This window comes from Arachis hypogaea, chromosome 2, assembly GCF_003086295.3.
Source record: "Arachis hypogaea cultivar Tifrunner chromosome 2, arahy.Tifrunner.gnm2.J5K5, whole genome shotgun sequence".
Lineage (NCBI taxonomy): Eukaryota > Viridiplantae > Streptophyta > Magnoliopsida > Fabales > Fabaceae > Arachis > Arachis hypogaea.
Window position 1 is genome coordinate 89,706,504 of NC_092037.1, and position 23,469 is coordinate 89,729,972.

The following is a 23,469-nucleotide window of genomic DNA, read 5'->3' on the forward strand; positions in this document are numbered from 1 at the left end:
GTTCTGATGCCTAGAATTTGTCTCATGAAAACTATTGATGCTGCTCTGTTTTCTATCTCATAAACTCTGTTTTCTTTTGCTACTGTTGGACTTATTTCTGTTGTCTTGGATGACTGTATAAACTTTGGATACTGCTGCACTTTTGGTAGTTTAGTTAGTAATTTGGACTGTGTACTGACCTTTCTTGCAGGGTTTATAGTGATGTTTTTGTGGATCTTGCTTATTATCAACCCTTGATGACAAAAGGGGGAGTAATAGGAGCATACTATTCTGACTAAAGTTGCCTTTGATTACTGTTTTGCAAATATTTGCAAATATTGTGAACTATTGTGAATGAGGTTGGAAACTTGCTTTATGATATGTTGCTATCTGGACCCTGACCCTGATGTGTTAAAGCTCTATATATGTTGCTCTATTTTGGTTCTATATAAGCATATGTAAATAGGAAAGAAGAGAAGAGCATAAATCCAGGGGGAGCAATTTTTGAAAAGGAAAGGGGGAGCAACATAAAAGCAAATGACATCATTCAAAGGGAGTTTCTAAACTTTACTCAAACTCATTTCTTTTGCTTAAATCATGTTTGGCATCAAGGGGGAGATTGTTGAGTTAAAAAATTAACTAAATTAATTAGTGATGACAAACATTATTTTTGGCAAAATAAATAATTAGTATTGATAAATCAATTAATGAATATATGTTGCTAATTATTTATTATTATGTTGCAGGCCTTAATTAAGTTGCAGCAGCCCAACATCAAACAAAATATATCAACTAATGGGCTGAATAGTAAGTGAAAAATAAAGACAAGCCCAAGTCATTCATCTCAAGCAAAATTCATCAAAGAAGCAAAGCAAGGCACCAACGGGCTGAAGTAGAGAAGAACCCGATCCAAGCCCGAAATTGATTTTCAATTTCCCACCATCTTGCCTTACCAGAAGCAACGTTCCTCTCCTCTCTAATCAAGTCACATCAAGGCTTCAGAAAAGTAAGAAAGAGAAAGAGAAAAAGCTTCCTCCCTAAGCTAGTAACCAAAGAAGCAAGAGAGAGAAAGTTTAAGCTTGAAGCACAGAAGCTAAAACAGAAAATCCAAACCAAATCAAGCTTAGGTTAAAGGTAATCCATCTCATCTTGCATGAATCAGATCTTCTTTTCTTCTCCCAACTCTTTTCTCTATCCAAAAATGGCATTCAAGGGAAAATTGTTCTCTGCCCTATTCTGCTTCACATCTACGGTCACAAGTGATACTTGGGGACCAAGTAGTTCCTCAATGGCTAAGATCAAGTTGACCATGAGAAGATTTCTATGGTTACTGCTTTGTGGTTTTCGGTCAAGATGAAGAAGTCAGAAGCAAAGTTTCTACTCTAAGGTTTAATGAGAAAAAGTGATTATGTCGGGTTGGTGAAGTTCAAGGCTCAAGGTGTTGACCTTGGAAGAAGAACGCAGCAACATGCAAAGAGAATAAAAGAAGACTTCTTGCTCATTTAGAAGGAAAGAAGAGAAAATTAGAGAGTGAGAACATTGTTCTGTTAAGAAGTTCATCTAATTGGATAATGCTTTCTTTCAAAGAAGCATTCTGCCAATACTGAAGAACTGCATCTGAGGTTTGCGAATCTAGTTTTGCACATAGCTAAGAGGCTGCTGATGAAGTCAATCTCCTTCATGTTTTTACTGATTGTAATGTACTTTTCTAAGTTTATCTTTCTGTAATTTCTTGTGAGAAAAGGCATTGTGAGAAAGCTCAAGTAAAAGCCATGAGTGGAAAAAGGTTGAGTGATACACTTGAGAGAAAAGCCTAGAGTTATTTTCTGATTTCTTTAGGTTGGTTAAGTGTCATGTATCCTGTACCTGTTTGGTATCCCTTTCTTAGTTGGGTTAGCACTAAGAGTGAATAGTTAGGAGTTAGCATAGCCAATGTCAAGTTAGGTTAGAACCTGAGTGTGAAATTGGTGTATGTAATACTGTTAACTATAGTGAAATTCTTCCATAATTGTGGAGGAGACTGGATGTAGGTTGCATAGCACAAGGCAACCGAACCAGGATACATGCTGGTGTTCACTTTTCACTTTTCTGCTGAGTTCTGTTTTCTGATATTCATGAGACAAAAATAAATTGTCTCATAAATTTCCGCTGCTGAGTTTAAACAGAATCAGAATTGTAATTTTGTTCAAAAAGGGTCATAACAGCAACTTAAAAAGGAAGGCATAGATTCAACCCCCCTTCTCTAAGCCTACCACAACCTTCAAAAAATTACTGTATATGAAGTCACGTGAATTATTATTATAATTGATATAATAATTGCTATAATTGCTACATATTCTCAATCTTATCGATTGTATAAATTTAACTATATCAATTATATTCAAATTAGTAGTCAATTATTTTTATGAAAACTCTTGCTATAATTAGGTTATACTTATGAGATTATCTTGTATTAATCGTTATAATTAATTTAATAAAGATATTTATTAAGTATATATGTTATCTATATTAATTATATGTCAATATTTGTAAGAATGAGTTTAAAAAAGTGATATATAAATATATATAATATTATTGTTATATAAAAAATAGATTTAAATAACATATTAAATATTAATTTGATATAATTATAATAAAAATATTTTCCTAAAATAATATAATCATACATTATTCATGAGCTAATTATAATACAATTAAATGTATAATATTATTCTATATTATTTATTTACCGTCATGATTTGATTTGATTATTTTTTAGTTTATTTACTTACATAAATGATTGAAATATATAACATAACTATCGTAATTATTATAATTTTATGATATAATTATAATTAACATATTTTATCATAATTAAATATTGATTTGATATAATTATAATGAAAAAAGTTTTCTAAAATAATATAATCATACATTATTTATGAGCAAATTATAATACAATTAAAGATATTATTATATCATAATGTCTACTTACTATATTAATATAATATCAAAAGATACATGTTTCATTATTTTTTATAGATAAAATCGGTTTTTATTGGCAACTAAATTGTGTTTATGTCAACGAAAACTATATGTTTAGGTAGAGATTTTTTATCAAATATAATAAAAATACAAATAAAGAAATAAAGGATAAAAATAAACTTAAATAATATATCTGGCACCACTTCATTTTATTAATTATTCAATTATTTAAAAATAGTACATCCACGAAAAATACTCATAATATATAAATTGAGGCAATAATTTAAAATTTTTTAATTATAATTTAATCAAATACTAATATTAAAACCAAATTACTTAAACAATATTGAATCTATTCTAGTTCTTAGTCACGTATAATATAGAGTCATTCTCGTAACGATAACCAACTGAAATAACATCGTAAATATCAACATTTAGAATTCGTGCAAATTCAAACCATCCTCTTGTTAAATAAGCTTCATCATCCGCTATCCATGCAATACGGCAAGGTATAGAATTGCCACACTGAGAAACCAAACTAACCCTTATTCCTCTCAATGGCATTGCATGCATGCAAAAGAAAGCCGGTAATTTCTGAAAAAAATTACAATATGTTATAAAATTATTCTAATAATGAACAACTTAAAATAAGAAAATTTAAATATATTACCAATCGTTAAAATTGCATATCCGAGTTTGTCACGAATTTAGCAAAACTGAACTTAAACTGAGAGAATTCAATCTCATTATGTGCTCCACTTTGAAAATTTTCGGGCAGACGTAAAAAGTATGGAGGGGATGGAACTTGAACTTGCCCTATAAAATTCCGTGGATGCAATTCCTCAATAAAAAATCGAGCTCCTCCCAAGAAAGCTAACTTTAACCACATTCCATTAGGTTGGTCATAATAGGTGAGTAGATCCAACCATCCTTCGGTAAAGTAGAGATTATTGCCCCTTCTTTGAACGCTTACATCCATGTAGTTGGAACCTGAATCAGTGAAGACAACTCGATGAGGTATTTCATGGATGTGATGCATTGTAAACGATTGTGGTAAAAGACAATCGAACTGGAATATTAGATGATAAGAATAATTTAGAGTAACAACAATTAATAAATTATTAAAAAAATAATATAATAGAATGAGTATATGAAAAATATTATAAAAATTTATAAATTGTACCTTAAAATGATCAACTTCAATAAAAAACGAAGAATACATTCTTATTCTATGAAGTAGTAAAAAGATACTAAATATAAAATTATGAGCTGACTCTCAAATTTAGATTCATGTACCACAAAAAACACTATTTATAGACCTTAGTAAAACAAAAATAAATATGTAAATTACTTATTATTAAGGTAATTTTTTATTATGTACAGTAATTACGCATTATAATTGATAAGTAGTTTAATAGTGCATTAAATATTGATTTGATATAATTATAATGAAGATATGTTTCTAAATTAGTGTAATTATATATTATTCATTAAATATTAATTATAATATAATAATCTACTTAATATACTAAAACTGGGTTTTCCCCCAACTACTAAAGGTGACGTGTCAATCTCTCATGCATCCGTTTTCCCTCCAAAACGAATAAATTTTTTTTTCTATTTTAAATTATTTTATTGTAATTATATTATAATTAATACTAAATGAATAATATATAATTATACTAATTTAGCAACATATCTTCATTATAATTATATCAAATCAATATTTAATGCACTATTAAACTACTTATCAATTATGAATTAAAAATACTTTTAATAATTTTAATGATAATAATAATATCAATAATAGTAATAATAATAATAAAAAATCTTTGTTACCCGATTCACGTATATCAAATAATTTTTCTAAATTATTTTATAAAAAGTATCTTTAATATAATTATATTGTAATTAATATTTAATGAATAATATATAATTATACTAATTTAGAAACATATCTTCATTATAATTGTATCAAATCAAAATTTAATGTATTATTAAAAAATTACCTTAATAATAGGTAATTTACATATTTATTTTTGTTTTACTAAAGTCTATATATAGTGTTTTCCTGTGGTACATGAATCTAAATTTGAAAGTCAATTCATAATTTTATATTTAGTGTTTTTTTTACTACTTCATAGAATAAGAATGTATTCTTCGTTTTTTATTGAAGTTGATTCTTTTAAGGTAGAATTTATAATTTTTTATAATATTTTTCATATACTCATTCTATTATATTATTCTTTTGATATTTTTTTATTTGTTGTTACTCTAAGTTATTCTTATCGTCTAATATTCCAGTTCGATTGTCTTTTACCACAATCATTTACAATGCATCACATCCATGAAATACTTCATCGAGTTGTCTTCACTGATTCGGGTTCCAACTACATGGATGTAAGTGTTTAAAGAAGAGGTAATAGTCTCTACTTTACCGAAGGATGATTGGATCTACTCACCTATTATGATCAACCCAATAGAATGTGGTTAAAGTTAGATTTCTTAGGAGGAGCTCGATTTTTGATTGAGGAATTGCATCCACGGAACTTTATAGGGCAAGTTCAAGTTCCATCCCCTCCATACTTTTTACGTCTGTCCGAAAATCTTCGAAGTGGAGCACATAATGAAATTGAATTCCCTCAATTTCAGTTCAGTTTTGCTAAATTCGTGACAAATTCAGATATGCAATTTCAACTATTGGTAATATATTTAAATTTTCTTAGTTTAAGCTGTTCATTATTAGAATAATTTTTTAACATATTTTGATTTTTTTCAGAAATGACCAGATTTCTTTTGCATGCATGCAATGCCATTGAGGGGAATAAGAGTTAGTTTGGTTTCTCGGTGTGGCAATTCTATACCTTGCTGCATTGCATAGATAGCGGATGATGAAGCTTATCTAACAAGAGGATGGTCTGATTTTGCACGAGTTCTAAATATTGAAATTTACGATGTTATTTCAGTTGGTTGTTGTTACAAGAATGATTCTATACTATACGTGACTAAGGACTAGAATAGGTTCAATATTGTTTAGGTAATTTGGTTTTACTATTAGTATTTGATTAAATTATAATTATAGAATTTTAAATTATTGCCTCAATTTATATATTACGATTATTTTTTGTGGATGTGCTATTTTTAAATAATTTAATAAAATGAAGTAGTGTCAGATATTATTAAGTTTATTTTTATCCTTTATTTCTTTATTTATATTTTCATTATATTTAACAAAAAATGAACCTACACATATATTAAATCGTTGACCTAAAAATAATTTATTTGCCAATAAAAATAGATTTTATTTCTAATTGGAATAAAATTTATTTGCCAATAATCGGTGGATAAAATTGAAATTACACCCATGTCATATAATTATAATTGATTAATTGGTATAAAATAAAATTATACCCGTGCCATGAGTAATAATCTAAATAATTATATCTTAACAAAATATAATTTGAAATAATTTATAAACAATTATCTTAACAAAAATAATTATTTAATAATTGATTTAAAAATAAATGCAAAAAATAATTATTAATAATAGTATTATTAACTGGGTAAATAATATAATTTTAAATTATTACTTGAAATATAAATAATATATGAAAATCTATTGAGTAAATCAATGATTTTGCACCTTAATAATTTGACAATTATTACTCAATTAACCAATTAATTGAATTAGTAATAACAATTTTCAATTTCAAATTTTGTATATTAAGTAGTTATTAAAAACTGGGTAATAACGATTTACACGGAAAAATCATTGATAAATTCAATTAACCATATAGAAGATAATATACTAACAGTTTTATTATATTATTTATGGCAAGCAAAATTATTTCCTCAGATTTTCTATTAAAATTGAAATTAGTAATAGTTTAAAAAAAGGTTTATTAATAAAATTACTAATAGTCACATTTTTATACACAGGATATATGTTTTCTATATATTATCTAAAAAATATAATGAAACATGAATAATGAATGAGTATGTTATTTCTTCGACTAACTAATTAATGCAAAATCGAGTACCCTTTTTTATTCGATTGAGGTCATATTTTGTTTGGTGAAAGTTTTAATCACCTTAATTAAATCTTGTCTTTGTGCCTTAACTTATACAGGTAATAATATGTTACATATTATTTGGTATATCTAAGTAGTTATTTCTCATAGCGGAGATGTAAAAAATCATATTAAGGTTTATTGCCAAATAATTAGTGGATGAATAATAGTAGATTATATTATTTTGAGAAAGTATTTTCATTATAATTATATCAAATCAATATTTAATTATGATAAAATATGTTAATTATAATTATATCATAGAATTATAATAATTACGATAGTTATGTTATATATTTTAATCATTTATGTACGTAAATAATTAGAAATCAATCAAATCAAATTATCACGGTAAATAATATGTTGTATATTATTACGAGAAATAATCCGTAGATAAAATTGAAATACACCCGTGTCATATAATTATAATTGATTAATTGGTATAAAATGAAATTATACCCGTGTCATGAGTAATAATCTAAATAATTATATCTTAACAAAATATAATTTGAAATAATTTATAAACAATTATCTTAACAAAAATAAGTATTTAATAATTGATTTAAAAATCAATTCAAAAAATAATTTTTAATAATAGCATTATTAACTGGGTAAATAATATAATTTCAAATTATTACTTGAAATATAAATAATATATGGAAATCAATTGAGTAAATCAATGATTTTGCACCTTAATAATTTGACAATTATTACTCAATTAACCAGTTAATTGAATTAGTAATAACAATTTCCAATTTCAAATTTTGTATATTAAGTAATTATTAAAAACTGGGTAATAACTATTTACACGGGAAAATCATTGATAAATTCAATTAACCATAAAGAAGATAATATACTAACAGTTTTAGTATATTATTTATGGCAAGGAAAATTATTTCCTCAAATTAAATTTTATATAATTATAGTAAGTCTCTATAACTAAAGCAATATAAAATTGCTTCATATATAGCAATAATATTATACGTATTTATATATCTCTTCTTTTATCTTTTTTTTAAATATTGGCATATAATTAATGTAAAAAATATATAATATTAAACTGTTTTGTTATGCATATATATGAATTTATATAATAACCCGTATAATTTATACGTATGGCATAATACATATGTCAAAAAAAATTCCATAATTTTTGAAAACTATTGTTTTGTTATATGAAATTGAAATTGAAATTAAATAATTTCTATTTATATAATTTTTTTCTATTAGTATCAAGTATCTCCATTAAAAATTCATATCGTTTGTAATTAGTGTGTGTATATATATATATATATATATATATATATATATATATATATATATATATAATATATATATAAAGTCGTAATAGTCAATTGTTTCAATTATTTTTCATCTACAAAATTCGTACCTTATTCGTATTTCTTTTTCTCTTTATTATTTTCCATACCTAATTGCTACAAGTTATGATTCTATCAACAGTATTACCTGTAGTAGATTATGTAATGAAAAGGTTTGGAAAATAAAGGCAAGGATTATAAGGTTATGGAAAGTTCCATCCAAATTTGACAAGAGTAAGACAGCTTATCTAAAAATGGTTCTCATGGATGATAAGATAGGTTGATTATTCTACATGATTTCTTCGAGTGATGCTAGGTCCAGTTTATATATATTTACTGTTCACATTTTAACTTTATTTCGTGAGTAAACTCTTGGAGGAATCAACCACAGTGTGGACTTTTCCTGCTGTCACTTTCTTTCTTGGAGGAATTAAGTAAACTCTTGCATACGATCAAATAATTGGTGCTGTTAGCGGTAATATGAGTAGACTTTTCTTCTTATACGGTCAAGGTGGTTGTGGAAAAATATTCTTATGGTCAACTATATCATTCTCAATTAGGTCTAAAGGAGGTATAATTTTAAATGTTGCTTCGAGTGGGATTGTTGCACTTTTGTTGTCTAATGGAAGAACTGCACATTCAAGGTTTAAAATTCCTTTGGCCATAAATGAGGATTCTTTGTGTATCATTAAACAGGGAAGTCCTTTTGCAAGGCTAATATCCAAGGCCAAATTAATCATATGGGATGAAGCTCCAATGATAATAAGTAAGTATTGTTACGAAGCTTTAGACATATGCCTCAGAGACATCTTAAGGTGCTCAGATTCGTATAATGCTCATTTGCCATTTGGAGGTAAAGTTGTTGTTCTCGGAGGAGATTTTAGACAAATTTTACCTGTGATTTTCAGAGGCTCAAGGCAAGATATAATTCAGTCTTCTATTAATTCTTCATATTTATGGCATAACTGTAAGGTTTTAAAGCTTACAAAAAACATGAGATTGTCAATAGGTGAAAACAACAACATACAAAAACTCAGAAATTTTGCAGAATGGCTACTCAAAATTGGTGATGGTTTGGCTGGTGATACAACAGATAGTGAATCGATCGTTCATATACCATCTGACATTTTGATTAAGAACTCTGAGATAGTTTTGGATGACCTCATTGATTTCGTGTATCCAGATATGTTATCCAATTTATCCGTTGAAAATTATTTCAAGGATAGAGCAATTCTTGCACCAACTTTGGATTTTGTCACTGATGTCAACAACAAGATAACTGCAGGGTTACCTGGACAAGAAAGAGTCTACTTAAGTTCAGACTCTCTGTGTGCTGAAGAGGAAAATATGGAATTTGAGTTAAATGTTTTCTCGCCGGAGATTCTAAATGGAATAAATTGTTCAGGACTACCACCACACAAGTTGGTTCTGAAGGTTGGCGCTCCTGTTATGTTGCTGCGGAATATAGACCAAACTAATGGTTTGTGCAATGGAATGAAGATGCAAGTTAGAAGAATGGAAAATCATGTGATAGAATGCAAGACTTTAACTGGTAACAAAGCTGGAAGTATTGTTCTTATCCCAAGACTGAATCTAATTCCAAATAATGAAACATTGCCGGTCAGGTTTCAAAGAAGACAATTCCCAATTATCATGTCATTTGCAATGACAATAAATAAGTCCCAGGGACAAACTCTATCGAAAGTTGGAATTTACCTTCCAAGGCCAGTTTTCACCCATGGTTAATTGTATGTTGTGTTATCAAGGGTAACGAGTAAAGATGGTCTGCGAGTGCTGTTGCAAAATCATGGACACTTGGAAGATAACTGCACGACGAATGTGGTGTATAGAGAAGTTTTTGAGAGCCTATAATAAAAAGGTAATAACAAAATGTCTTACTAAATCTATTTATTTATTAAAATTTATTACTATCACTTAAAAAAATTTAGAAATTTTAGGAACTAATAGATGAATTCTTATTGTACATTAATAGTTTGAGAATATTAAAATTATCATAAAAATTCGAATAATTTTATTCTCTTGACAAACAATTTTATAATTACGTTAATCATATAATTTTATATACAAACATTGATACAGTGTTGTTTCATGTATATATTTTGCAGGTATCAAAGGATAGCATTGAATTGTTATTCAGTAGGTTTAAATTATTTATTGTTTATTACAAAACTTTCTGCATTAGGATTCTCTATTAATTTGTTCTTCATTTTGAGCTGATTTTGATATTTTCTTACTTCACAGTAAACCAACATATAGAACTTTGTTGGTAGATTTAAGTATTACTAGATTATTTATGGTCATATTGAGTATATATGCCTGATTTATTGAAAAAAAGTAGATTAAATAACTATTTTATAGTTAATACAATTAACACTATATTAAGAAAAGAAAAACAACGCATACAAGTTATTATTTTATTAATTAAATTATTATAATTAAAATGAAATTTAACATAACAACTTAAAATTATAATTTCAATCTTATCACGTGCATGGCACGGGTGATTAAACTTGTATAATTATAATAAAGATATTTTTTATAAAATAATTTAGAATAGATGAAAAATTTCATTCATTTTGGAGGGAAAACGGACTCACAAGAGATCGACACGTCACCCTTATTAACTCGGAAAAAACCCAATTTTAGTATATTAAGTAGATAATAATTTATCATGGGTAATCGTAAAAATTATAATAGGGTTACGTAAAATTATTTTTAGCATTAGCATATAATAATTGTACAAATTATTTTTTTATTACTTTAACCCGTTATAATTCTATTTTCTTATGATACTTATTTCAAACATTTTTAAGTTATTAAATCCGTCCATGATAATATATCTCTACCCCTTTTTATTTCAATATGTGTATATTAGGTATAATATTCTTATTTATTGTCCAAAATTTCTCTGATCATGATAGAAGATAATAATTCTAATTATGATGTGATAAAATTATATAATTTTAACAAAATTAATATATGATGCATAATTACTGTATTTAATAAAAAATTACCTTAATAATAAATAATTTACATATTTATTTTTGTTTTACTAAAGTCTATATATAATGTTTTTCTGTAGTACATGAATCTAATTTGAGAGTCAACTCATAATTTTATATTTTTTTTACAACTTCATAGAATAATAATGTATTCTTCATTTTTTTATTGAAGTTGATCCTTTTAAGGTACAATTTATAACTTTTTTATAATATTTTTTATATATTCATTCTATTATATTATTCTTTTGATTATTTATTAATTGTTGTTACTCTAAGTTATTCTTATCGTCTAATGTACTAGTTCGATTGTCTTTTGCCACAATCGTTTACAATACATCACATCCATGAAATACCTCATCGAGTTGTCTTCACTGTTCCAACTACATGGATGTAAGCGTTTAAAGAATAGGCAATAATCTCTATTTTATCGAAGGATGGTTGGATCTACTCACCTATTATGACCAACCTAATGGAATGCGGTTAAAGTTAGCTTTCTTGGGAGGAGTTCGATTTTTGATTGAGGAATGTTTCTACGGAACTTTATAGGGCAAGTTCAAGTTCCATCCCCTCCATGCTTTTTACGTCTGCACGAAGATATTCAAAGTAGAGCACATAATGAGATTGAATTCCCTCAGTTTAAGTTCAATTTTGCTAAATTCATGACAAACTCGGTTATGCAATTTCAACGATTGGTAATATATTTAAATTTTCTTATTTTAAACTTTTTGTTATTAGAATAATTTTATTAATCAGATTTTTGCACTTAATAACAGAACTGATGCAGCATGCTCTTAAGGTGTTTTCTGATTTATTCCATTTAATTCGTTAAAGTAAATTAATTATAATTAATTAACTATATCAATTAATTAATTTGATTAGAAATTCAAATCTCACCATTTATTATAATTTATATGAATTGATTAATTATAATTAATTATATGAATTAATTAATTTAGTTAATTATATTAATTATTTGATTTGATCGGAGTAAATATTGAATTATTTAATAAATAATAAATATGATAATAAAATATATAAATTAATTTAATTAGTTTATTTTTCTTAATACTATCTATTTATACTAGATCAAATATTTTTTACTCATTCGCTTTCTTTTCTCTCTCTCCCTCCTTTCCTCTCTCCCCTCTCTCGTGTTTGAGTATAATTTTTATAATTTATTGAATTTTTGGTTCTTTTATCTTTATTAATACATTTTATTTTTTTATTTTTTTAAAATTTTTGTTTATTTTAATTACTTATTATTAGGCGCATACTTTTTTTTTATAAATTTTAACTTCTAATTAAAATTAACAAAAAAATGTGTCATTTTTATGTTGTTTTTAAATAATTTTACTATAATTTTATTTTGTAATATTATATTTTTTCATGTGTACTTCAATTCATATATATATATATATATATATATATATATATATATATATATATATATATATATATATATATATATATATAGTCTTTTTTTGTGATTCACAATTAATATATATGTTTTTTATATGTTAATATTTTTATTGATTCTCTTTATTTTATTTTATTTTTTTTGTGTGTCTCTCTTTGTTGCTCTTTATTTTAGTTATATATATATATATTCATTGATTTTTCTATATTGATGCTCTTTTTATTTGAAATATTGTGACAATTTAGAGTGTATGTTGTGATCCATGTGATATTCGTTAATTTGGTGTATCTTTTTAGATGGTTTATGTTATAATGTGTTTAAGAAGTTGACTTAAAATTATAATATGATATATAAATTTATAATATGATTTATAGTATACTAAAATATTAGGACATTATCATATAGATATTTTTTTATATATCCGTTAGATTCAACTATATAGGATCTTGAAAATTATGCAATTATGTAATTAATTATTTTTTCATATAATTATTGTATTGATCATTTACATTAGTGAGACTATTTTTAATATTAATATTTATAAATATACTATTATTTATATAATTGATTGAATCATTTTATTTGTTTAAATTTAATTCTATTAAATTAATTATTCAATGTGCCATCGCTATTTCTATTTTTAAAGAATTTTTTTAATATTATTTAATAATTCTAATAACATAATAACAATTAAAAAAAGTAAGACGGTACAAAATTGCAATGACGATAAAATTAAAATACCCGTGATAAAGTTATGTTGATAATATACACTTGGTATTACTAACAACTATGTTAGTAATTACTTAAAATAAATAACAAAATAAGTTATAGGATATTATTTTATTTAAATTATTAATAATTAATGGAATAAAAATTTAGTAATTATTTTTAAAATAGACATTAAATTTAATTTCATGGTACTAATTTATTTGAGTTGTTAATAAAATTTATAATTTTCAGATTCATATCTACTCAATTTATATATTTTATTTTATTTTACTTTAACAAAAAATTGAAATATGCATTTTTAATTATTTATTTAGAAAGTATAGCGAAATGAGTTATATTAATTATAATTAATTATCGATAATTGATATCAATAAATTAAATGTATTAATTTATAAGATGAATAATGTGTAATAAATGTTGTGAAATTAATTATAATAAATTAATAATTAATAAATAAAAAAACTAAAAGGGACTTTTTTTATTACTTTTTAATGGATATACATTTTTATGATTTTACTTTTTCTTTATCTCTTCCTTTCACATTTATTTCTTTTAATTTCTTGAACTAAATCAATTATATTGATTATTTATATTAATTAATTAAGTACTTTTTAATGAGTTATTATAATTGTGCCTTTAGACTATAGGTTAAAAATATTATAATTTTTTTTATAAAAGTTGTTGAAAAATAAATATTTTTAAAATGTGTCTTTAAGATACAAATTAACTAAATTATTTTTCAATTTAATGTGTTTGATTCATTCAATTGTATTAATTATAACTAATCAATTATGTAATTTTATTTGTTTAGGATAAATATTTTATTATTTAATATTTTATTTGATTCATTAAATTATATTAATCATAAATTCAAATATTTAATTTAATTAGAGTAAATATCAAATTATTTTAAATTTGTTTGATTTATTAAACCAAATTAATTATAACTAATTTATTATTTAATATGATTGAGATAAATATTAAATTATTTAATAAATAATATATAAAGCAATGAAATAAATAAACTCAATTAATTCAAATTATTATCTTATTATTTTATATATTCCTTTTCTCCTTCTCTATTTTGTACTTCAAGTAAAATATTTGTAATTTTTTATTTTTTTATCTTAATTTTACTAATATTTTTCTATGATTTTGTTTTATATTAATTATTTTTTTATTTATTTTGATTAATAATTCTTAAGGGTATTATTATTTTATTTAAAGATAATTTAAATTTTTTGTAATATTTTTATAAAAGTTGATTAATAGGTTTTTTTTTGAAATTTTTTTAATAAGATCGTATTTTGATTTTTCTCTTTCATCCTTTCTATTAATTAATTATATTAATCTTCTATTACAACACATTTTTTATCTACTCCACACATTATCTTTTCTATCTTCTTTAAATTTTTTTAATTGCTCTTTTTACTTTATTTTTAATTGTTTATTTTACTTTTACTTCTCATATATAGAGTTATTATAATTCATCACAGGTTCTTTTTATTTTAAGTAATTTTTTAGGTTATATATTACCATTGATGCTTTTATTTTGTTTAGTGTATGTTTTTAGTCTGTGTTTAATATAATAATCTGTAAATATATATTCTATTATATAAAAATTAAATTTTTGCACTTAATGATAAAACCGTCGTAACATATTTCTGATGGTGTTTTTCAATTTATTTCTTTTAACTCATTAAATTTATTTTATTGTAATAAATTAATTATATCAACTAATTGATTTGGTTAATTATTTAAATATCATACAATTTATTATAATTACTATCAATCAATTAATTGTAATTCAAATTGAATGATTATTTTGTTACGAAATTATTATTTCCTAATCTATTTATGGACAATACATATATTAATTATAATCATAAATTAAGCTATTTTACATTAAATGACTTATATAATGGTCATCTCATTTATTATCATAAATGTTGAATTAAATAAGTCATTATTACTTTTGATTTAGAATTAAACGAGAATAAAACCAGAGATACTATTTTATTTGATTTTTCGGGTTTAATGGGTGTCACACTCAAATAGAAATAGTGACTTCCGGATTTTAGTCTTAACACATCAAAGCTATCTCCGTAACTCTTTTTTCATAAAAGGAATTTCGATTCAACTCTATCAGGGATACAGAAAGTTTTCAAAGAACAAAGGAATGGTTTGAATTTGTATGAATTCTAAATGTTCGAACTTACGATGTTGTTTCAGTTCGTTGTCGTTACGAGAATGACTCTAATCTATACGTGTCTAAAGACTAGAATAGATTAAATATTATTTAAGTAATTTATTTCTAATATTGGTATTTGATTAAATTAGTTTTAGAGAAATATAAGTTATTGACTCAATTTATATATTACAGACTATTCTTTTTGAATATATTATTTTTATATTTTTTAATATAAAATTCTTTTTTTTCTGATTTTTAAGTTTATTTTCTTTCTTGGATATATGTATCACCTTTTTTCTCATTTTATATTTTAGATTAGTAATGTAATTATTAAGAAAAATATATTTAAAAATATTAAAACATCACTATTTAAAAAAAAGAAAGATACGTGAAAAAAAAAAAAACAAAAAATTAAAACATCACTATTAGAAAAAACTGTTAATATGTGTATGAATGGAGTTGGAATTGAGGAATATATATACATATAAAAAATAAAAAATTATTGTATGATTGTAGAATAAAAAAAATCATATATATAAAACGAAATAATTATAACAAAAAAATAATTAATATATGTGATTTAAATATTTTTAATAATCAGTAACATAAAGTTTAATAAAATATAATTCACATATTTTTTATTTATGTATGTATAGAATTATTTTATGTATATGTATATATTAAGAAAAACTACAGTAATATATATATATATATATATATATATATATATATATATATATATATATATATATTTAACAAAATTAATATATAAGGTTATAGAAAGTTTTATCCAAATTTGACAAGAACAAAACGACTTACATAAAAATGGTTCTTATGGATAATAAGGTAAGTTGATTATTTTTCATGATTCTTTCAAGTGATGTTAGATCTATTTTATAAATATTTTTGGTTCATATTTTAATATTTTTAATAACCGGTAAGATGGAGTTTAACAAAATATAATTCATATACTTTTTTATTTATGTATATGTATAGAATTATATATATATATATATATATATATAATTATTTAACAAAATTAATATATAAGGTTATGAAAAGTCTCATCCAAATTTGACAAGAATAAGACGACATTTGTCATTATTCTTTCAAGTGATGCTAGGTATAATTTATAAATATTTTTTGTTCATATTTTAAGTTTATTTGATAAGTAAACCCTTGTACGCGAATCAAAGACAATACAATTTTATAGATTTATAAGTGCTAATAGCTTCTATATTTAATTTGTTTTATAGTGTGATAATAACCAATATATTTATTGATGGATTTAACTATTACTATATTATTTATAATCATATTCAGTATATATGTCTGATTTATTGAAAAAAAAGTAGATTATTAAAACTGATTAATAACTATTTTAAAGTTAATCCAATTAACACTAAATTAAAAAAAATAAATAATATATAACATGTTATTTTTTTATTAATTAAATTATTATAATTTAAATTAATTTTAAAAAAATAATTTAAAATTATAATTTCAATTTTATCACGCACGAGTAGTTATACTTGTTATTTATTTTATTCGCAAGTGGTTTTAATTTAATTTATCTTTAAACACCGTTTAGAGAAGTGTTAAAAAGAAAAAAAAAAGGTGTAAACGACTTTGCCTACTGCAAAGACTTTTGTGATTGCTATTATTCTTCGGAGCTCATCATCTCCTGAAGTTGAAACTGTTCAATCATGGCTGCAAAACTTGAGGGTGGAGCTTATCTCTCTTCCTTTGTTGATGCTGTTTTGAAGAAGCTGTCTTCACTCGATGTCAACTCAACTCCAATGGCAAGGAAGCTAGCTGACCAGGACTTGCTGCAGAGGCTGAAGCTAAGTCTCCGTTCAGTTCGACCTGTGCTCGATGATGCTGAGCAGAAGCTGATTAGAAATGACCAAGAAGTCAAGAAATGGCTTCTTGATCTCCAAGATGCTCTCTACATGGCTGATGACTTGCTTGATGAACTCTCCACTAAAGCTGCCACTCTGACTCCCACTCAAAGGGATCCAGGTAACTATTCTTCCATGTGTCACTCTATCGTTGATTCAATCTTGGAAGATAGTGATGATGATGATTATGAGATGGGGGTAGCTGACCTAGTTGATAAACTAGAGTCTATTGTTGAAGAGAAAAATGGTCTTGGTCTAAAAGATGAGCCTGTCAGAGATCCAGAGGACATGTCATGGAGAATTGAGTCATCTCTGGTTGAAAGTTCTGAGATATTTGGAAGGGATAATGACAAGGAAGCCATCATAAAATTGTTGTTAGATGATACTTGTTATGCTAAAATATCTGTGATCCCCATTGTGGGAATGGGAGGAGTTGGAAAAACTACCTTAGCTCAGTTGGTTTACAATGACGAAAGAGTGGATGAGAAATTTGACATTAAAGCATGGGTGTGTGTTTCCGACCAATTTGACATTGTTAAGGTTACAAAGACCTTAATAGAAGCAGCAGGTGGTAGTTCTTATAATGGGAATTCTTTAGATTTACTTCAAACTGAGTTGAAGGATAAGTTGATGGGGAAGAAATTCTTGATTGTTTTGGATGACGTGTGGATTGATAATTCTTATTCCAGGCAGTGGAAAACCCTTCAGAAACCTTTTCAATTTGGAAAAAAAGGAAGCAAGGTTCTTGTTACAACTCGAAATGATACTACTGCTGATGTAGTGAAAACTATTTCAGCATACAAGCTGAGTTTATTGTCAGAGAAAGATTGTTGGTCACTTTTTTTGAAATGTGTATTCCTTTCATCTGAATCCAAGGAGTATTCGACACTGGAACCTGTTGGTCGAGAACTTGTCAAAAAGTGCAAAGGGCTACCTTTGGCTGTAGAGTCGCTTGGTGCCTTATTACGAACAAACTATGATGAAAGGGAATGGGATAGTGTACTGAAAAGTGAACTTTGGGAAGTTTTTGAAGATCAAAATGACGAGATTATTCCTGCATTAAGCATGAGCTATTATTATCTTCCTTCAACTTTAAAGCGATGCTTTGTTCATTGTTCTTTGTTTCCAAAAAATTACCTATTTGTTAAACATGAGCTGATCTTGCTATGGATAGCAGAAGAACTTTTACAGCCAAAAGGAAAAAAGGATCTAGAAGAAATTGGTTCTGAATATTTCGATCAATTGGTTGCGAGGTCCTTTCTTCAATCCTCTAGTACCTATAACAGCTTCTATGTCATTCATGATCTCATGCATGATTTGGCAACAACTCATGCTGGAGAATTCTACTTTAGAGCTGAAAAACTTGATGAACATATCAGGATCAACAATAAAACTCGGCATTTATCGCGTAACGCTAGAGGAAATTATCCCTTCGCACAAATTGTGGCAGCTTGTGGCAGGGTAAAAGATGCGAGAACACTTCTTGAAATAAGTTTTTGTCAAGAGTATCCTTTCGTGGCTCCATCTACCAAAGGGAAGAACTTTCTTCATGACTTTCTATCAAAGTTGAAATGCTTAAGAGTTTTGTCATTTAATGCCTTTCCTCTTTATTCGTTACCAGATTCAATAGGTAACTTGATCCATTTGCGATATTTGGATCTCTCAAATACGACGACGGAGATATTGCCTGAGGAGTTGTGTTGCTTGTACAATCTCCAAACATTGAAGTTGAAAAATTGTCGACTTCTGAAGAAGCTGCCCTGTAATATGCAAGATCTTGTTAATCTACGCCATCTTGATATTGATGGAGCTGGTCTTGAAGAGATGCCGAAAGGAATGAGCAAGTTGAAGGATTTGCAGTTTTTAAGTGACTATATTGTTGGCAAGCATGCAGATAATAATCAAATTAAAGAATTAGGAGCACTTGCAAATATTCAGGAGTCACTTCACGTTTGCCAATTAGAGAATATTGAGGATGGTGCTCAAGCTTTGGAGGCAAGAATTGCTGATAAGAAGCACATTAGGGTTCTATATTTGACGTGGTCCTCAAACAGCCACAGCCATATTGATGATTATCAAGATATACTGAATAATTTAAGGCCTCACACAAACTTGAGAGAGCTTTCAATCAAAGAGTACAAGGGTCTAACGTTTCCAAATTGGTTAGGACATTCTTCCTACAAAAGTATGACCAAACTGTACTTGTATGGCTGCAGCAACTGTTTAGAGCTTCCGTCACTTGGACACCTACCCTCTTTGAAGTGCTTGCGCCTCTCCAACTTTTACAAGCTACAACGCATCGGTGCTGAGTTTTACAAAGAGGATGGATCTTCTTCTCGTAAGGCAGCCTTTCCAGTGCTTGAAACTCTGAGTTTTGAAGGAATGGATTGCTGGGAGGAGTGGCTTTCAGTCTCATCTGAGTTGGATGCTTTTCCTCAGCTTAGGGAACTCACAGTGCGACGTTGCCCTGCATTAAGGGGAGATTTGCCGATTCAACTACTGGCTTTGCAAAGCCTTTGCATTGATCAATGTGGCCAGCTTGATTTTTCTCTCCCAAGAGCTGATGCATTGCTCGAGTTATCAGTTGAAGGACCCCAGAAGGTGGAGGCAGTGTTGAAGGCCATTGCAGGCAACCAACTAAACTGTCTACAGTCTTTAAGCATCACAAACTGTTGTTCAGCCACATCATTTCTGGTAGGTTCGATGCCCTCTTCATTGCAACACTTGGTAATCAACGGCTGCCCATATATAGAGCTCCCAGTGCTGCAGCAGCAGCATGAGTCATTACAATCGATATCAATATCTAACAGTTGTCATTCGCTCACTTCCTTCCCCTTGGCAAGCTTTCCGAACCTCACCACACTCAGAATTTCATCCTGTATAAATTTGAGGTCACTTTTGGCATCAGATCCTACTTCTGCTTCAACTTCAGCTTCAAGTCTCCACTCTTTAACCATCGAAAGCTGCCCAAGTTTGGGATCTTTTCCCACACTAGAGATGGTTGCACCCCATCTAGAGTATCTCTTGCTTCGAGAATGCCCAGAAATTGAATCCTTTTTTGAAGGGGGTTTGCCACCTAACCTGAGAGAGCTTAAAATCCAGCATTGTGAGAAACTGGTGAAGTACCTAGCATCCATGGACTTGTGTGATCACTGTCTTACCTGTCTTGACATCCGACATCCATATGATAATATCAAATCCTTCCCCATGGGCGGTTCCCTGCCGGCCTCCCTTGAGACTCTCAATCTGCGAAGCTTTCCATGTCTAGAAATCTTAGACTGCAAGGGACTTGACCATCTCCAGCGTCTATTGATAGATTATTGTCCCAGACTGGATGTTGCAGGGGAAAGCTTTCCTGCCTCTCTGTCAATGCTCCACTTAAATGGACCTTCTTTGCTGAGGAAACGGTTAGGGATAAATGACTAGCTCATTTTGTCCAAAATGTCCCACGTCAGAAACATCTGAGTTGATGGTGCATTGACTTCTTTCAATAAAGGTATAACTGTTTTTCCTGTTATGATATACATATATTCTTTGTTATTTTGAATTTTCTATAACCACTCATACTTTGTTGTTTCTTGTCTCCATCTGAATTACAGTTATCTCTGTTTGAAAACACTTCATAACCAATTTGACAAACACGATCCATGTTAGTACAATGGCGTTTTGTGGAAACACTTCATTGTTTTGCAGATACACTTTATCATTGTATTCCAAACTCCTTACCCCAATGCTCTTGTGCCCAAGTTAAATTGTTTCTATATAAACACAATTCTAGCTCCCACTGGTTCATGTCTAATGTTCCACTGTTAGATTTGTTACTATATTCATATTTATATTACTAAAAAATATTTTTGAAAACAAGTGTAGTACTTTCTAATCTGTCAGCACTGTATGTTACTATCTTTTATGTTTTCCTACAGTAAAATCTTGTATTTAAGGAACTGTTGTTGAATTCAGGGGAATCCAGTTAGGCTGTGGCACCCCACCTTGCTAAAAAATGTCTCAGAAATAGAACACTGCCAAATGCAGGAAAGTTTCTTAAATCATGAACCGTTGAAGGGATTTTGGGAAATGTTAAAATTAATGGGGGTCTGCACGAATGAAAGGTGAAGGTGACATCTGGGAGCAAAAATTTCTTCCTCATTGAGGACAAAAGGAGAGCTCTTCCCATGTATGCAGCATTGAAGTTGAGAGGAGATGGATTTGATGTTACAACATCTTCAACAGGTATTCGTTTCACTCTCTACTAAAAGTTATTACATGCTGTGCAAATATATATCTTCTGGTTCTCTAATTTTGTAATTTTTGAGGCCTGAGCGTGAGACTGAATTTTGATTATTGATTTAGACACAGACGTTGTGCATGACCAAAAAAAAAAAAAAGACACAGACTTTGTGGAGAAAATGAGGTGTTATTTGTCACCTTAGTGTGACATTATACTTTATTTATTAGTTATTTGTTGATGTTACAGTACTCTTGGATTTGATGGAACTATCCTTAAATTGAAACCGAGAATGGAGCAACAAAGTGAACTATTGTAGGTATGTTCTTACTCTTCATTACTGCTTGGGTCAGTCCTTTTTGTCATTTGTTATATGCACGATATTCCTTCTGATTCTGGTTTTTTCATGGGAGCCAAAACAGATAACTTGTGTGTCCGAGGTTTTACTTTGCTGTGTGCAAGGATGTAACAATCACTGAAATCCACATTGTATAGCATCTTTGGTGAAAAAGGTCAGTGAAATAGTTAAGCACCTCATCAATTTGATCATCTAAATGAAATGCAGCTCAAACTTACATAATAATACTCTGATTAGAGTTTCCACTTTATTTAGGCTGAGTATTCTTTTGTTCTATTAAGATGATGAAATCCACCTTAGGGAGCTCAAGACAATCTGTATCATCCCAAGTTGGAAATAAAGGAGCAAAGGACTTTGGATAAGCAAGGAGAAGAATGTGGAAGAATTTTAAGATGGTGGTTGTTCCTGTGGTATAACTTGTAGCTTTGGTTGGCCTGAATTTTAGATTTTGAACCAAAAAATTTATAATTACATTTACATACATAAATAAAAATATTTGATTTAATTATTATTTATTACTTACAAAATTATGTATATGTTAAATTTTCATTGAATGAGAATGCAAATTTTTTTATACTATCTATACATTAAAATTAAGTCTTAATTCGATTGTTGTAGGGTCATATTTGCTTTTGTAATTTGTTAAAGAATTAGGAATATGATTCTTTTAAACAATATATCATTCCAATAAGTACTGTAGATTGAGTGAGTAATCCATTAATCCAAAACTACTCGTGTTATATATCATTCATGTAGAATTAAGAAAAAATATATGCAAAAAATATTTTACTATGAAATATCACGCTTGCTGACATTGCTACCAAAATACATAATTATCATCTCATACATATATCAAATACATAATTATCATCTCATACATATATGATATATCATTACATGTGGCCAAAACTTCAACAATTTATATTCCAAACCCAAAAACACATGAACACTATAACCACCACTATAATCATTATATGTGCTATTTCTGGGTTGAAGTCCAAGCTGTTGCATTAGTGTTATATTTGGACTCAGAAAATAAAAAACTCAAATAGAATGCGATTACAGAGAGTGGAATAAGGTGTACACCCAAAAAAAAGGAACAAAAAAAAAGAAGTGGAATAAGGTTCAAAAGAGCGAAATTAGAATTCCACTTCATTGTTTGGATAAAATGTTAAATCTCATTCTATACGCTCGATTGCATGCGAACGAACATACTGAATGCCTTTTCATTTTCAAATAAATTATGTGTTGTCTTGAGCATTCTCTATAAACAGTGTCATTATATTCTTGTAA

General features: G+C 27.4%; 1 protein-coding gene across 4 annotated transcripts; it reads left to right on the top strand.

Moving 5' to 3' along the window:
• Positions 1–17,289: 17,289 nt before the first annotated feature.
• LOC112750201 (putative disease resistance RPP13-like protein 1) lies at positions 17,290–22,750 on the top strand. Of its 4 annotated transcripts, none has more exons than XM_025798804.2 (5): positions 17,290–21,089; positions 21,554–21,823; positions 22,068–22,137; positions 22,241–22,330; positions 22,432–22,750. In XM_025798804.2, the coding sequence occupies exon 1, from the start codon at positions 17,399–17,401 to the stop codon at positions 21,017–21,019; it is 3,621 nt and encodes a 1,206-aa protein (XP_025654589.1). In that variant the 5' UTR covers positions 17,290–17,398; the 3' UTR covers positions 21,020–21,089; positions 21,554–21,823; positions 22,068–22,137; positions 22,241–22,330; positions 22,432–22,750. The 4 variants fall into 4 exon arrangements, with proteins under 4 accessions (XP_025654589.1, XP_025654593.1, XP_025654605.1 ...); XM_025798808.2 differs by having other exon boundaries at positions 22,458–22,750; XM_025798820.2 differs by having other exon boundaries at positions 22,068–22,133.
• The last annotated feature ends 719 nt before the right edge of the window (positions 22,751–23,469 follow it).